This window comes from Rhipicephalus sanguineus, chromosome 1 (genome assembly GCF_013339695.2).
Source record: "Rhipicephalus sanguineus isolate Rsan-2018 chromosome 1, BIME_Rsan_1.4, whole genome shotgun sequence".
NCBI classification, from domain to species: Eukaryota; Metazoa; Arthropoda; class Arachnida; order Ixodida; family Ixodidae; genus Rhipicephalus; species Rhipicephalus sanguineus.
This window is the reverse complement of record NC_051176.1, coordinates 211,915,694-211,933,122: the sequence shown is the minus strand read 5'-3', so window position 1 is coordinate 211,933,122 and position 17,429 is coordinate 211,915,694. Positions and strand designations below refer to the sequence as shown.

At 41.1% G+C, this 17,429-nt stretch overlaps 1 protein-coding gene across 2 annotated transcripts in view; it reads left to right on the top strand.

Moving 5' to 3' along the window:
• The window catches only part of LOC119406835 (RAB11-binding protein RELCH homolog), a 133,893-nt gene that overhangs the window by 81,591 nt on the left and 34,873 nt on the right, over positions 1–17,429 (top strand). Inside the window, exons 16-20 of one of the 2 annotated variants that reach the window (XM_037673593.2) lie at positions 5,467–5,552; positions 6,776–6,882; positions 11,469–11,651; positions 11,715–11,778; positions 14,163–14,301. In XM_037673593.2, the coding sequence (XP_037529521.1) occupies positions 5,467–5,552; positions 6,776–6,882; positions 11,469–11,651; positions 11,715–11,778; positions 14,163–14,301 (579 nt within the window). Of the gene's footprint in view, positions 1–5,466; positions 5,553–6,775; positions 6,883–11,468; positions 11,652–11,714; positions 11,779–14,162; positions 14,305–17,429 lie in introns of those variants that run through there. The other variant, XM_049419196.1, reaches the window with a different exon arrangement.

Sequence of the window (17,429 nt, the reverse complement as noted above, 5' to 3'; positions counted from 1 at the left end):
GCAAATAGTGCACTGATATGAACGTCCGCAATTTTTTACAATACAATTGGAGAGGGTCGAGCGCAATGTCTGGGGCGTTTGGCGTGGAATGACCCTGTGCCAAAAGTGGGAAATTGTCTGTAATTGTGCCAGAGTTGCTCCAAAACACTGAATGTGACCCCAATATTAGAGGAAAGTAGCATCTTGGTATAGCCAGGTGGCCAGGGCATATTTAAGTTTTAGAATATTAGGAATCATCACAGACATTGAGTGCCAACCAGCCTGTATTCTACTGTATTCAGGTGCAGTAGTGGGAAACTCATGCGTGTGCTTTGTCATATATCAGCACACAAGTTGTATGGCATCATGTCTAAAAACATTAGATTTACTCATTTGATGTACCCATGCTGTAATAATGTTGCTGCTTTGATCAGGTACAGTTTTTTTCTTGACAGATACTGTAGGTGCTAGCACCAACTTAAATGGGTTGAAATAATGGAAATCCCTTTGGTACAAAGCTGCAGTGCAGACCACTGGCTATTGAATTATAACTGCACATGCTTAAAGCACTTAGTAGAGGACTTCACTGCAGATGTTTAGCCACGCTGTAGCCACAATGCACGTTATTAACCCCTTAACCATTCCGATACTTTGAGAGGTTCTTCGCTAAAAAATTATTATTTTTTAACCTTTGAGGGTCGAATTTTTTCGCGAAATGCTGTCCAAGAATGTGTAATTTTTTTATTGCTGAAATAAATTTTGCGGATGATTCTATTAAAAAAAAAAAGTCATCTAAAATTTTTTTGCGTGCCCGTAAAGTGACAAAAAAAAAACATTTTTGTTGTTACATACACAAGGTTTATTCATATAACATCAAGCAAACGCCTAAAAAAACACTTATACAATTTTTTATAGATCAAAATTATGCATTGTATTGAACATAGCTCACAGACATACAAAAATAAGCGCACCTGAGTACTTTTCCGGTAAAAAATGTTCCTGCTTCCCAAAACAGGAAACGCAACCACGGCAGCGGCGTTTGTGTAATTTAGCGCCGCACGAAAACAGATGTAATCGCGCCCTGGGGAGCAATAAACGAGAGAGTCACAAGTGGTCACACTTTGAGAGATTAGAAACCAGACAGCCATCAGCTTTGCGGGCGCGAGAAGCGATAACCACCCTAAGAACGAAACCGAAACCAGCCGCACCAGTGTGCATGTTCTGATGCGCAGGTGAAAGCCTGTCGCGCCGCTTCGGAAAGCAAAAAAGAAAAGAAAAAAAACAGAGACATTGGCACATGAAAAAAATTCCACGTATTCCAGAAGCGTGGCAGCACGTGCCAAGCAAGAGAAATGGTCGAGAAAGGCGCGCGTTTTGAACCAGCCGCACCGCGGGCACATCGCTTTGCGAAGCAAAAAAACAACAACGGAGAAACATCAGCGCATGAAAAAATTCCACATATTCCCGAAGCGTGGCAGCACGTGCCAAGCAAGAGATATGATCGAAAAAGGTGCACATTTTAAACCAGCCGCGCCGGGAACACGCTCGGATGGGCAAGCGATAGCCGGTGCGCCGCTTTGGGAAGCAAAAAAAAAAAAGGAGAGACATCGGCGCATGAAAAAAATTACACGTATTCTTGAAGTGTGGTAGCACATGCCAACAAAGAGAAATGATTGAAAAAAGGCGCGCGTTTTAAACATACAGGCTATGCTGTTAGGTGATGCCGTACATGTACGGTGAAAACCCTCAAAGGTTATTGAATATTTATTTTCTAAAAAGCAAATTTTTGGTGTTAGAAAAAAAATTGAAGCATGTATGAAGTGAAATTAGTTTAATGAAGTTCATTGCTCATGGAAAAAGGGCTGGCTACCTGCTAATAATTAACATTAAAAAGCAAAACAAGAATGTTGTTATAAATTTTCAGTATTCTGAGAATGGTTTCATTGTTCTGACACTTTTAATCATTCTGACAACAATGAAAAGCCTTACTATCAAGTGGACGAGCTAAACTCATCCAAAACGGTTTGGGGACAGTTTGGCAAGGACGAACTGTGGTCGTCCGAAACGGGAAAGGGGTTCAGTTATGGAGAAATAATTAAGCCATAGAAATACAATGTTTTACACGAGAATGCAATGTGAAAGGAGCAAAATGAATAAACATGTTTTTATTGATTGAGACCAAGAATTTCCAAATAAATCTGACTGGATAAATAACATACTGCAAGTGACCATGTTCACTGTGGTTATAGTAATGCATACCTTGGTTATGCTGAAAAGGAGATGCAGTGCAGCAGCAATTGCACCCTGTCATTCATGGAGTGAATGACTATCTGCTTCAAGTTAGCCACATCCATCTGTGAAAAAAAATATTCGTGCAAATTTATGAAATCTATGTTAATGGTCATGAGCACATCAATTCTTAAAGCATTTATAGAGATACCGTGACATCATTTATTAGAAGAATGCCTGTGGCGTACAAAGTGACCATCTAACAGCACAAATAGAGCTTCAGCCAGTGCACTGTTGTATCATGCCATCCCCATTTATTCACAGCATGCAGAATATCCTTTGGAATACATTGTAACTGTTTTTGAAAGGCTGAGCACACTGAATGAAAAAAAAAAGCATTGCAGTTTTGCCTCAAATGTGCATCATTGTTAACAGCAATGTATGTATTAGACTATATACATATAATGTAAGGTTTGTCATTTTATCGGCTGTATATATTGCACTGAACATACCTGACAGATAAACTTGTGAGTGTGGTGCCACGTGCACACAGAGAAACATGAACAGATCTCACTTGATCGCCATAAACATTCACTGTCACATTGCTGGCAGCTTGGCACTCTTTGGCCAATTCTGGGCCTTGCACCAGTAAAATCTATACATCATTATCATAATCACTATGCTGGCATGATGAACAACATAGGCAGGTGTGAGTGAATGCATTGAGTTTCTTCTTGCTCCAAGCTTATGCATGTAGGGAGACAGCGTACACTGATGCCACCAACCATTCTGCCTAGCGTAGCCTTCACGCTTGGCCTAGATTACTTGCAAGATAGGGGATGTGGGCCAGCTACTTGCTCAGTAGCGCTGAAAACTAGTGCAACAGCCACGATAGAGCTGGCTAAAGTAATACCTGCCAACTCTCCCAAATTTTCTGTAAAGTTTACTTGCTTGGACTTTTTCTACTATTTTACGAATTTTTTGTCTAATTTTTATGAAAACTGAAGTCTTTTTGTGAGAAAGTTGTAGGTTAAATGGTGCTGAATAAAGGGTTTGACACCAGAATGGTACATGCTTCGAGCAAGATAGTGCTGAGAAGCTACCAAGGCACGCAAAATCGGCTACAGAAAAGTCCGTGAAGTGACCCTTATTCAAGATCAATAAAAACATTGTTGTTACTTAGTCTTTACTCTTGCGAGTTAAGCTTCAACAAAGGACAAACTGGCAAAGGCAAATTGCTGTTAATAAGGTACATATGTGTCCCATAAATGATGTGTGCTTGGGACCCTTCCTGGCTTTACATAGTCAATTTGAAGACAGGCTCTTAGACTAAAGCTGTGTGCTTCTAGATAAGCTGCTTATCTCCATTTTCTGGATTATAAAGACACACTATACTACGGAAAAGTTTCAGCTGGATAAGTTATAGGTAGGGCTCCGTGTTTTCGAAGTTTATTTTTTCTTGAAATTTGGAGGGTGTTTTTTTGGAGTTTATTTTTTGGGAGGAAATTCAGCATTTATCGGAGTTTATTTTAAATAAATCTCCAATTCTCCGAAATTCGGTGTTTAATTTTTGCATTATAAGTTGTTGCATTATGAACTTTATTTCCAATGAAAATGTGTTGCATTGTTGCTGATAATCCTGTTTCTCCATCTTTTCATTTTTTCTCACTTCCTGTTCATTTACCCTGCAGGGTAATAAGGCTGTTGATGTGCACTGCTGTAGACTCACCCAAAAATATTTTTGGGGGGCAGGTGTTAGTCAAGCTGCTTCTCAGCTTTTTCTCCAGCCTCCCTCATCTTCTTTATGAAAAATAAAGGACCTGTTATTATTATTATTCTTATACTCCGAAATCTTAGATGAAATGATATCTGAACACCAAAACATGCGAACACGCTAAGTGTATATTAGATATCTGGAAGGTTTGAATGCACAAACATACATACATTCAAGCACAAATACTTGAATACAAAAATACCTGCGTTAGTTCATATTACAACATTAAAGCTCATTGTAATAGACGGAAGTATATTTTACGAAGTTGCTGCCGCTGATGTAGGTGCGCTGCTTTCGATTGATGATTCTCAGCTTTAAAAAATGTGCTTTGAACATTGAAAATGTCCTTTTAAAATCGGAGTTTAAAATCCAAATTGTCAAAAATTTTGCTGGCGAGTGTTTATTGGATTTTTTCGAATTTATCAAAAACACGGAGCCCTAGTTATAGGTAATCGAAGTGTTTGTATGTGAAGGTGTGAACTTTGCTTAAGGTTGTCTGAATTGTGCACATGGAGGGTTCTAAAGCCCTGCAGCTCTCTGTGCATTGTGAGATTGTCCAGCACAACGCACAGCAACAGTGCTTCACTGCAATACCCCAGATGTTTCGTGTAACTTGAACCAGTTAAAAAAAACGGTGCATCTTTAGCAAATTAAATGAATGTCATCTTTGTTAACAAATTACCTTATATAATTTGTTCAGGTGCACTTGACTAATTGGTTCTGCTTAATAATGCCAGATATTATATTTGTTATAGGTCACAATTTTTATCTGAAGAGTAATAGGGGATGTTAAGGAGCGCCCAATGAAGTTTTTTGTCCTCTAAATGGTTCCTTGATTTTATCTTCTATAGTTTTTCTTTTTCTAGTTACCTAAGAAAGCTCATGAAAAGAAAACTACCGGCTTCACACTTGCTTGTCTCATATTTCACAGACTTTCATAAAGGTTCAGACAAAAATTGAATGTTAAAGTTTGCATCATGGAAACTTCTTTGGGTGTTTCTTAGCACGCTATGACTGTTCATATGCTAGTTGTCTCCTAAAAACAAATTTTAAAGATTGCATAACTGAACTTATCTCAAACTTTACCACGAGGACAGTTAAAGCAGGTGAATTTGATATATGACCTTGCATCTTATGTGAAGTGATTACAGCGAAAGCTGTACTCACAAATTTTTGGTAGATTTCCCATGAGGTGTAAAATGCATCAATTTCTTCCGATTTCTATCTGTTATTAGGTGAAGTTATTGAATTTTAACGTCATGTTTCATTGCTGAGTTACAGAGTCATAAACGTGATGTTCACAGGAGCCTTGACTACTGATCTGCAGCATTTTCTGGCTATGTTAAAATGTGCAGTAGGGCTCCTTTAGACTCCACTCTTGGTTATTTGAAAATTCAATGTGTTTATATGTAGTATGACTGTTCTTAAGTGTATTTGTTGTGTTTATAGAGCCGTTGGTTCTTCTACTATTGTTTATTCTTTAGAGGCCTTCACTCAGGAAGCAAAGAACATGTTGACAAGTGCAGTGGGACCTGTATATGCATCTGGCATCCTGGCAGCATTTTCTTCTGTATGTTTTGTTTTTCTGCACTTGTATGCATACCAAAGTGACATATAATTATACATCTAAAAATCTTTTTTTACATCAATGATATTGTGCAAGCTCATTGCATTTTTAATGGTGTTGCATGGTTGTAATTGCTCTGCAGTGATCCTTAAGGGAATATGGCAGGGTAAATCGAGCAAAAACCTATCTTTTTTTATTTCACTTCTAAAAAATAATACACACTGTGAGGAGTGAAACCATGCAGTGGCAAGCACGTAGGGGCACTCGAAGCCATTTAAAAGTATAGTACCAAAAACTGCATCCCCTGATGTGCAAGAGCTTGTTTACACGTTGTTTTCCATCATAATTTTGGTGGTTATGTATTTTTTTATAATAAGTATGGCTAGATATTAATATTCTGCCATTTTCATAAGTTATGATTACAAATTTCCCACCAAGGGTGCTTTTGTAGCATAATAATTGGTTTTTGTTGTGAGCACTTTCCACGCATGTTTTTCAACATAAAATGGCATTTTTCTCAACATCACTTTTTTGAAAAATTTAAAACCTAGATGTACCTTTTTTGAAAACTATCCGAACCTAGCTGAAACTGTCTGAGATTATACTGAATTCTCTACCAAATAGTTTGAACCTAAAACTCTGAAAAAATGTTTATAGTACCGAAAAAAAAAAATCAGTTGGAAAGTCTCTGTTACGGTATGTGATCAGTCAGGGCAATATTTTTTTCTGGTGAGATAATTGGAGGAGCCCATTCTCTTTGGTAGGGCTCAAAGCCAGTACCATGTGGCATTAGTGTGCAAAATTTCACAATCATGCTGTTCTTTTGTTTCCAAGAAAAGGTATATTCAATTTGACACCCCAGCCTAAAATTTGGTTCTCAAATAAAAGTAAAGTAAGAAAGGCTGCAGGAAAAAATTGCACCTTGTCAAGGCCAAAAGCATTCTGAAGCAGTGAACAAAATTTTACAATAAAATATGGAACAGTTCTTGAGATATAAAGCTAAAACAAAGATGACCCATGTACCCTACCATGCCCCCTAAATGCCTTCCATGGTTTTTGCAAAGCAATCTTCCTTCCAAGTTGATTAAATAAGGTAGGAACAGTATGATGTTGCCAAATCCTTGTGTGAAAATGCAGTCTTGTTTTCAAATATATATAGGGATAGCTTAGGAAGAGCATCTTGTTGCTATCTATTCATTGCGATGCAACCTTGACTATTTCTGCAGGAATCTGATTGCAAGGAGCTTGTGGACTTCTTGAGGAATCTTCTCTTTGTAGTGTCACTTTGTGAACTTCCTTTGTCAAGTGTGGAGAGCATCTTCATTGAGCTTAGGTATGTGTTGTTACAGTTATGTTGCTTCAGAAAATCCATCTTGGGATCAGTGTGTAATGGAAAGGTGAAACACACTGAAATTTTTGTAAGCTAGTTTTACCTGATTCAAGTTGAAGCAGCAGGGCATGCGACAGAATTTATGTTATCAGTGCATGGATACTAATCAGTAGCCTCAGTGACCACTCCAGTGATGTTCGAGATATAAGGATTATACCTTGGATATCTTTTAATTCGCTTTTCATGTTTTGTACAAATACTAAATGCATAATGGGTACAAATAGAAGGTGGGCAATTGGGTCACAGTCACTGATTATTTGATTGGCACAATAATAATGCAAAATTCAGCCGAACCCCTGTATATCAAGTAGAGCACTGCACGGGCCTGACCTGGCCTGGGCCTGATCTGGGCATGCTGGAGGAAATTTGTTCATGATGATGATCATTATTGGTGCCTTGCCCTTTGTAGCAGGCGATCAGGTGAAAAATCTGGTGTTACAGTGCTTACGGATTGAAACGTGACGTCAAAACTTTTAGTAAAACGATTGGTATGTGCAATCGCTGAACACAACCACGTCTTGTCGGCATAAATCTGGCTGCTAAACGTAATGTTGCTCTGATTTAAGTGTTCTACTTGAAATTACGTCAGTATGACATGAACTGAAGATGATGGAAACAAATGTACATGTGCAGCCCTAAATTGTCACATTTCAACTCATGAGCATTGCACATATATTGAAATGTTGCTTTACCTACAGTGGTGTCTTGGCAGTTAAGCTGTTGCACTGTTAAGCTCTAGCACGTGGGTTGGATTTCAGGTAACAGTGGCCGCATTTCATGGGGAGTGAAATCGAAGAACACATATGTATTCAGATCTAGGTGCACTATAAGAAACTCCACGTGGTCAAAATTAATCCGGTCCACACTAAAGCATGCCTTGTAATCATACCATGGTTTTGGCACGTAATTCTCTAGGATATAAATGAAATGTTCATTATGTGGCTGATGAAAAGTCATTACAATAGAAGTACAGTGAAACCTCGGTGATACGATCACAGCTCATATGAATTTCGGGGTGATACGAATATTTCGTTGGTCTCAGCCAAGGCCCATTAGCTTGCAGTGTAATGGAGTACGGTTGTTGCGAACCGATTTTCACCCAGAGGACTTTTGATACGAACGTATGCTACCGCCCAGGTACGAAGAGGTGCTGTCCGCACTGTCGCGAAAGACGCGCCAAGCACGTGCGAGCGCGGGAACGCAAGGGTGGGCATGAGCGCCTCAGAATCCTCAGAATCACGGTGTAAGAAAAACATTTTCTTATGGTCAGAATAAACCTTCAGAAACGCGTCACAACCTCCAAGATTGTGCGCGCGAATCTTTGAGGCTCTTATGAGCCTCCGTGTGCCTTCGCGTTTAGATTACAGAGCACATTAGCGCCATGCATTTTTTTTCTTCTAACGCGTCAACGCGGGCTGCTGTCGTTGTACTGTGTTTACACGTGCCTGCCTCGTGCATCAGACATCCTATGAAAGGTGGACGAGGACCGAAAGAAGGTGAGGACGATCTTGGCGACGGAGTCAGGCCTCACAACGTCAACATCCACGACCGTTGAGGTCGCACTTGTGCGTGCACGGCCATAAATCTCCCAAAAAACATCCCCAACACCTCCGCGATAACAAAATCATAACACAGGACTGTGGTTCTGTAATTTTGTGGCCTTGATCCATCGCGTCAAAGCGCTTCTTTTGTTATTTTCGCTGCAGTATTCTGGTGTCATGCAAAAAAGCATACTAAAATTTAGAAGGGGCTACTGCTGTCGCGGGTCACAGCCCACCTGGTTCATTAATGAAATGCGCGCGTACAGGCCGTATATTTACGAATGCTGGCATGATTGCCGACGTCTGAAAACTTAACTGACAATCATTCAGGGTTCTTCCTGACATTGCTGCGGCCCTGAAAAACAATAAATGAAAATGTACGCTAGCATTCTTTTGTCGCATGCTAATTTTTCATGCTTTCTGGTGATACGAATTTCAGATGATACGAATATTTTTGGTGGTCCCGTGAGATTCGTATCACCGAGGTTTCAGTGTAAAGGAAATAAAGCATAGCAAAAGCATTTTTTAAACAAAGCGTACAACTAACATTAAAAAGCTTACAGAAGGAAAGTCATGGCATTCTCTTTATAGCTTTTGTCTACCCTTCACGGAAACAGTAATGATTACCCAAATTTTTAAAACAGGATGTTTAATAATGTGGTTAATCTAGCTAAAGAGGCTAAAGGTTATATAAAGCATATGAGATGAAGTGATGGCACAAGGGAGAAGCAATGAATGTGATGGCAACAAATTGGAATTTTATACGAAGTAAGTTTCACCCAACCTGGTGTAATTCAACAAAACACCGGCGTGAGGAAACACGGCCGCTGCGATAAGTGAAGTGACCTTTGTGCTATCTCTCACTTCATTGAAGACCGAGTGGTGAGAACAGCATGTCTAAAGATATGAGCCATCTGCTGATCACTGTAAAGATAAACTGCACCTGACCGCACCTGGTTGAGCAAAGTGTGGAGTCTGTCAGAGCTACGCAGCCACCCCTCTGGCTCCGCCCACTGGGCCTTTATCGCGATGAAAGACGGCCAGTGTATTTCCTCTCCGCTTGAGCTGTTCGTTCATTGGCTCTACTCACACACTTTCACTCGCACACTTTCGCTGCATTTGCTGAAAAGGGTTGTGTTGGCATGTTGCGCAAGGAAAGATTGCTGCGATTTTCCTGAAGAGATGAAAGAGAGCTGCTGGGAGAAAAGGGCTGAAAGAGGAAACATCTGTTGGTTGAGAGACAGTGGCATTTTGTACCTGCAGTGTAAGGATCGGTGAGCAGTCCATGAGCACAATCCGTACTGCCAACAACCACATGCTGGCAGAGTGAAGAAAGAGGGGAAATGGCATGAAAGATCAGTGAAAAAGCCAAAGATCGTTGACGACTGCATTGCTGGTATGCTTGGTGTCGATAAGTCCGACCAAACGATTGCATCATATTATGTGCTCATCAATTGTGTTTAACGGGTGGAAAACTCTTTTTCAATTCAGTCGACATTGCCTGTGTGATCAGCTATGTCACTTTTCATGCCCATCCCAAACAGAATGCTAGAACACCTTAGCTACTAAGATCATCAAATTATTACCAGTTAGTTTTCTGCATTGAACTCCCCCAGGAACTTCTGGATCTCGAGAAGCCACAGCTTCACACACCTCCTCAGATCAAGTACATTGAGCACAAACTGTACAGATAGGAGAAGCAGAGGAGATGCAAAAATTGTTATGATGACGGGAAACTTGACCACAAAATAAATGTAATTTGTAAAACCTGCAATGTTTACTTGGGCTTCACTGCAGCCAGAAATTGTTTTGCTCAGTGACATGCCCACTTGGGAATCGAGCTTTTTTTTTGCATTTGAGAGCTTTGAGATATGGCTCTAGTTATTTTGCTACTGTTTGACATCGAAACGTGAAGCTTTTTTTCTAGCCAATACAATTTAAAAAACTTTTTTTTTTTTTGTAGTGAAGGCACACCTTAGAATGTTTTGGTGCCGTGTTAAAGCTATTTTTTGTATTTGCAATCTTTTTTTTTTCTGAGCTGCTATTTAGCACATTTTGCTGAAATAAGTAAGATCACATTGCCCATTTATTTCTATTTTTATTGGTATTCATTGTATTACTATGTTGGAAAAATTGGTAGAAGGAAAAAATGTAATTGTGTCACTTGGTGGAACAAGGCTGCTTTCGCTTGGCAAAAATGATAATTTTGTAACTCGTACGCTTCATGACCTAGATTGTTCAACATTCACTCTAATGTAGATGATTTCTACACAGACATTTTGTATATTTCTGTTTATTTTACTTTTTTTTCTCTTCTTTTACGTTGTGAACACATTAGAAATGTGCTATGTAATTTTCAGGAAAACTTGGCTTTCAAAATTATTATTACATATTGCAACTTCATATTAGTTTTTAACAGTGATGCCTTTAGAAAGAGAAAGGCATTGCTTCATTCGTCTTTCCATTGATATATAACATTACACGGCAGGTCTGATATTATTTTTTCAAAACATAAATACTAAAGGCCACAAAATGTTGCCTATTTTTTCATGGTAATTAAAGAATTAAATTTGGATGTGTGGCAGCGCTGCCTAAAAAAATGTCATTCAGGAACATAAGACATTAACAACTGAATGTCATTTCTTGCGCCCGTGTGGCACAGATATAACTGATTTAGACCAGAGTCTCAATAGTAGGGAACGTTCAATAACAAAGCAGTGCTTGCAGGTTGTGTGATAGTTTGCAAACCACCAAAGGATCCAAGATAAAAAACTTACTGTCTGTAGCACCAGTAAGTATAACATTATTATTTGATATCTATGATTAAAATGCCAGTTTGAGAGACATAATGTAAGAACATTACAGCCCTGAAAGCCGAGGATTTTGTGTCGATGTGCCAGGTCTTTTTTTTTTAAAGAACTTTGTAAACTTGCATGTGTATAAGCTGGCACATTTACTGAGAAAATGATGTACCTTTCTCTTCGATAGCATGAACAGAAATTTCCATGAAGTTCTGCTGTCAGTACTTTGGGAAGGAGTGGTCCATAACACTGCACTTGTCCGAAGCAATGCAGGCCGCCTTTTTGAGCTTCTTGTTGGGACTGTGGCCGATCCATTGTTAAAAAGTCGTGTAACACCAGCACTTGTGACTCTTGCAAGTGACCCTGAAATGTAAGTTCACCGGTTCGTTATGTTGATAAAGTGTGTACTCATTCATTGTTTCTTACGTTGCAGCTCTGTGCGCATAGGAACAGTGAGGCCGTTCGGTACTATTTTGGCAACAAGCACTCAAAAAGACGTATGTTGTACTTCTGATCTCTTACTGCTGTTAGTTCAACCTTAACATGTATTTGCGGTTACTTAAGAACTGTATTGCCCCTGGAGGCAAGGGGAAGGCTAACCATAAAGGGGTCCTGAACCACCTTCTGTGCTTGGTGAAGAAACACATACAATGGAAAGCAGACACTGCTGTGAACACATTGGCGAAATCTTGCAGTTGTGCACAGCAAGGAGAGTTTACAAGCTGAGCGCGAAGTTGTCATTTTCTCAAGTGACCTCTCTTCATACAAAGGCCCGTCCTCACTCTCTTTGGAGCTGCCTATAGCCGCAATCTGCTGTATGACGTCATACTGCAGATTGCGGCTATAGGCAGCGTGCACTGAGCTGGCGGCGCCGCGGTGTGGGAGTGAGCGAAAGCTACTGGCGTGCTCTGCGCAGCAGCTTACCCGTGAGCGGAGCCGTGTCAGGTTGTTAGTGGTGCTTCGCAATGTCGCCTATAAATTGCTGTGTCGTAAACTGTGCCATTAACTATAATAACTATGCACCTGGAACAAAGTTTTTCGATTTTCCGCCATGACCATGCTTCAGAAACAGGTGGCAATGCTGCATTAGTGTACGCCGTGTAAAGCAAGTGAAACTACGGGCACGTTTATGAAGTACATGTAGCTAGTTCGCTGTGAATTTATGCTCCACGCAAGTTAACTGATATTTTTACTCTGTTGACAAAACTGAGGGGTAGCCGGCAATGTGATCTCAAATCTGCAGTCTCAATTTCATTGGCAGAAAGCCATCAACAGATCCAGCAATTTTCCTTCATATGCTGCTGCTGTTTTTCCACTGTACCACAGTTCAAATAGCGGCACATTTCGCAGACTGCGCAGTTTGTAAGCAGGAACAGTTAGGAAGATGCCCCTCAAGCCTGGCAAAATGCGTCGCGGACTGCGAGAATTTTAAAATTTATTCTCCTTGTACCGCCGTTGCCCATAACATCACTGTGCGTGCAAGCAAAGCCGCGCCGTGCCGTTCTATTGCGCTGCGTGACAGCTAAGATATCACTTGCAAAGCCAGCATGTGACAGAGTTACTCAATGACTCATGCAGCCTGAGTAACGTCTACGAACGAAGCTGAACTACAGCATGGAAAACTTTGCGGAACTGCCACGCATTGCTAAATGCAACACATGCAGTTCGGTGATTGTACGTTTTACTTGCGCCCATCGCAAGGGGTTGTCTAACATACGTCAGACATAAATGTCATCGTTTACTCAACATTAAGCTGGCAAAATGACAAGAAGGAATGCATACAAACATCAGTGGTGATGGCCTATGCTTCGAGGTTTACTCTGGCCGGCTGCACGAATCACCCTTTCAAAACACTCCGTCGCACGTCCGTGCTTTCTGTCACATCGAAAACATGATTGATTCCGTATAGTTCATCCTTTCTCTTCATCTGAGGCCCTAAAAGAATCCTGCACTGCCACCTTTATGAAAGCCTAACAGTTTTATCAAATTTGTCACTTTCGCACGAACGCACTTGCATGCAACGCGGGCGCAGCAGACGGAGAGACAGCGGTTCGTGGCATGCCATTTAAAAATGAAGTGGCCACAAGTGGCCATCCATGGCGCTGGCAGCGCATTGGGGCAGCGTAGGTGCTGCACGTTTCCCATTGGCCAATAGCTGACATAAACCAAGAGCGGCATTTGGATCAGATGCACTTCTTGCCACGGGTTGCCGTCATGTGCTAGCGCTGTGCTCTATAGTGGGCTGAAATTATACAGTAGGAACGCTACTGTGCACCAGAATAGCAAGGGGAGAAAGCGATCACGTTTTATGATGTGCGCTCAAGGTCATGACACATGCTGACATTGCTACTTTCCCCCTTTGTCATCCCCTCCTGTGTAGCTTCCAGCGCAATGGTCGGGACGATAGAAGAGAGAAAGTCCGAAAGCTTCAGCGAATTATTGTTACTCCTTTCGTTCTTGGCAGATTCTAAACATTCTTGCGGCAATCGATTCATGAGGCAACGAACTCCGATATTGAATTCATTTGATGATTACTTGGAAAAGTGATTCAGGACCCCTACGAATTTGCCTTTGTATCATTTGCAGATACACAATATGTCAAAAAATAGTAATATTGTTTGAAAATAAACAGGAGTAATATTGTAAATTGTTTGTGGAGAATAGTAAGATTGTGTGAAAAAAGACAGGAGCGCCTATCTTTTTCGTAGGGAAGGAATTGAGAATTGTACTGTTTCTTAAGTAGATGTATTTTATTACTTTTAATAAATGTAAAAAAGTGGTGTGCTGATTTTATAGATATCTGTTCAGAGTTCACAATTTCTACCTTTTCACTCACTTTTTCTCCCCCCCCCCCCCTCCTTTTCTTTTTTGCTCATTATAGTTGCTTGACAAAGCCTTCATGCAGCTGCAAACTTTTCTTGAAGATCCTCAGCATAGCCATGACCACTCAATGCAGGCTGAGTTTATCCATATGTTTACTTCGTTAGGCCCAAATACAGAACCACGCTTTAGAGATGAATGTAAGTTATCCCTGTTTCTGTTATTTCATTTAGCACTAGGTTCATAACCTTTGCCTAGTCAGGCAGTAATAGTTATTTTTAAAGTGACTTTTGGAACCACTGTTAATGAGAACTAAGAGACAAGAAAGCAGGGAAAGTATAGGGGATGGTGTTTATAGTAATTATGATGTAAATGTGAAGAAAGTAAAGTGGACAAAAAGGTAACTTGCTGCCGGCAGGGACCGAACCTGCGACCTTCGAATAACGCGTCCGATGGTCTACCACTGAGCTACGGCGGCAGTCATCCTCCCGTCCACTTTCTGGGGTATATATGTGCATTTAAAACATAGGAGTGTTATTCAGTGCTGCTAGTAGCCATGGTGGCGAGTGTGGAACACTCTTTTTCTGCCTGCTGGCATCACGAAGCACTTGATCATTTTACGAGCTGGAACCAGTGGTGTTGTATCAAGCGAGCACGTAACACTTTCCTTGCCTCCAAAAATGTGCTCACTTTGGGTGTATTCATGTGTTAACTTTTTATTCCAAGCATGTGTGCACGTGGAAGCGTAGCTTAGTTCTCATTCTTCTAGGTTTCCTGCCTGGCACAAGTGGCTTATTGAATTAGCAGAAGTTTTGAAAGTAAATTGTTACATAGAGGTCTCAGAGTATGATGCACACGCGAACTACAGCCATAGGGTGATAGCCTCAAATTATAATTTTAACATACCAGAAGACATGTCTTTGTGATGAGGGAACTTAAGGACCGATATTTTTGTAGGACAACTACGTGTGTGTAAGCCATGAAAGGTCCACGTTCTTCAATATCCTTGGGACGTTCATGGCTGGATCTTAGTAACGTGGCATTTTGGGCGTGTTGGTATGTCATACTGAAGATTATAGCACACGAAAAAAACGTGTCTGTCATGTCTTCCTTTGTCCGCGTTTTTTCATGCACTATAATCTTCAGTATGGCTGGATATTTGAAACTGGATGTTCATGGATACCTTGTTTGTCCTTGAAACTGTGCACATTGGGAAAGGGACTACCCCAGTCAGCCACCATGATCTGTATGTCCTGTGGGCGAAGTGCCTTCACTTCATTAGTACCCACTGCTATGAAGCTTCTGTTTCGAGAGAGCTAATAAAAAAAAACAGGCATTTTGCTGCGGAAAGGGATTTTATGTGAACTACAGCCAAAGTCATACAGAAGAGTGAGATGCTTCAAAAAGATATACAAGCTTCTCTCTACTCTGTAATGGATGTATATTGGGTGCCACAGACTCAGCAACAAGGTAGAGAGAGGGTTGATTCAACTGAGGGATTTAGTTCCTGATATATAGTATGGGCAGGTACAAGCAAGGATTCCAGCATTAGGGTGATGGTTGTGCTTTACAGGTGAGATTTTTTTGAAAATCCATTCTGCCATGTACGAGGGGCGTTCAATAAAGATTTCCCCTGACCCACTTCCTGTGGACAGAGAGCAACGAAACTTTGCAGATTTATTAGTCCTTCTCTACATAGGTGACACCCCGGGACACACACTTCTCCCATCTTTTTATGCAACTATAAACACCTCACTTGTAGAAGTCGACAGGTTGCTCCAAAAGCCATGTTGTAACTTCAGAAATCAGAGTCTCATCATCTGGAAAATGCTTGCCCTTCAAATATGTCTTCAATGTTGGAACGAGGTGGAAGTCCGATGGTGCGAGGTCGGGTGAATAAGGGGAATGCGGTAGAATTTCAAAACCGCAGGAGCGTGCTTCCGTCTGGGCAACATGTGAGTTGTGAACTGGGGTATTGTCTCGCAGAAGGCGGACGCCTTTGGTGAGCATGCCACGTCTCTTGTTTTTGATGGTCTCTCGCAATTTCCGCAGCAGTGAAGCATAGTATGCCCCAGTAATCGTGGCACCCTTTGCTAGGAAATCCATCAAGACTACTCCGTGCTGGTCCCAAAAGACTGTGAGCATGACCTTGCCCGTCGAGGGCTGGGTGCGTGCTTTCTTTGGAGGCGGTGAGTCCAAGTGCTTCCATTGCATCGACTGGACTTTAGTCTCCGGATCATAGTGATGGACCCAGCATTCATCCTGTGTAATCAATCTGTTGAAAAAGTCCTGCTGGTTTCCATGGCACATGGTCAAAAGAGCCTGGGAGCATTCGACTCGTACATGCTTTTGGAAAGGTGTGAGCAGCCGGCGAACCCAGCGATCGGATACCTTACGCATATGAAGATGGCCCTGAATGATGTTTTCCATGGACCCCACACTGATCTTGACATGTTGGGCTAAGTCTCGAACGCTAATGCGGCGATTTTCCAAAATGGCGGCCTTCACTTGCTGGATGGTGTATTCATTGACAGCGTAGTGGGGTCGCCCTGCAATCGGAGCTGCTTCCACGGAAATCAGACCATATTTGAATTGGCGATGCCAGTTATTCACTACATCATATGATGGGGAATCCTCCCCATAAACCTCTTTTATCTCATCGAATGTCTCCCTTGGAGTGCGGCCTTTCAAGTATGGGAACATGACTGCTGCTCTGTATTCCACTGCGTCCGTTATCACACCTCACACCACTTCAGCACCTCTAAAAGAAATACCGTTATTAGTTTAGAGTTGCAAATTGGCACGTGACCTACAGTGACTTATGTCATTAGACATGCGCAGTTTCAGCATCCTGCAATAAATGGAAGTTAGTCAGGGGAAATCTTTATTGAATGCCCCTCGTAGGTATGTAGTGCTGAAGTAAACCTTAACAAGCGTAAAGAAGCCATCACAAAGGGAAGAGACATGTAAACTGGACGGGCACTGTTTGCATGTATCTTCCTTCTGTCGTTGTTGCTTTGCGCTTAAGATGTATGAGTTAAGTTACCACAATCAAGCCCAAATTTCTGCGCTGAAGTAAAGCTAACATATAATAAGAATGTGTATAAAGGTGCTTTCTTGTATGTTACTTAGTGTGTTAATGTTTTTACTATGTGGAACTTATTTGGAACCATAGTATTTATCTGTCCGCTGGTGTGAATATAGGCTTAAACAAAATTTATCCGAGAGTCTCCTCGTACAACACCATGGTTATAAACTCGCATGGTGGCTCTCTAGTTCATTTTTGCAGTGTTTGACTAACTTGCCTTTTGTCCAATAAGGCTTTGAT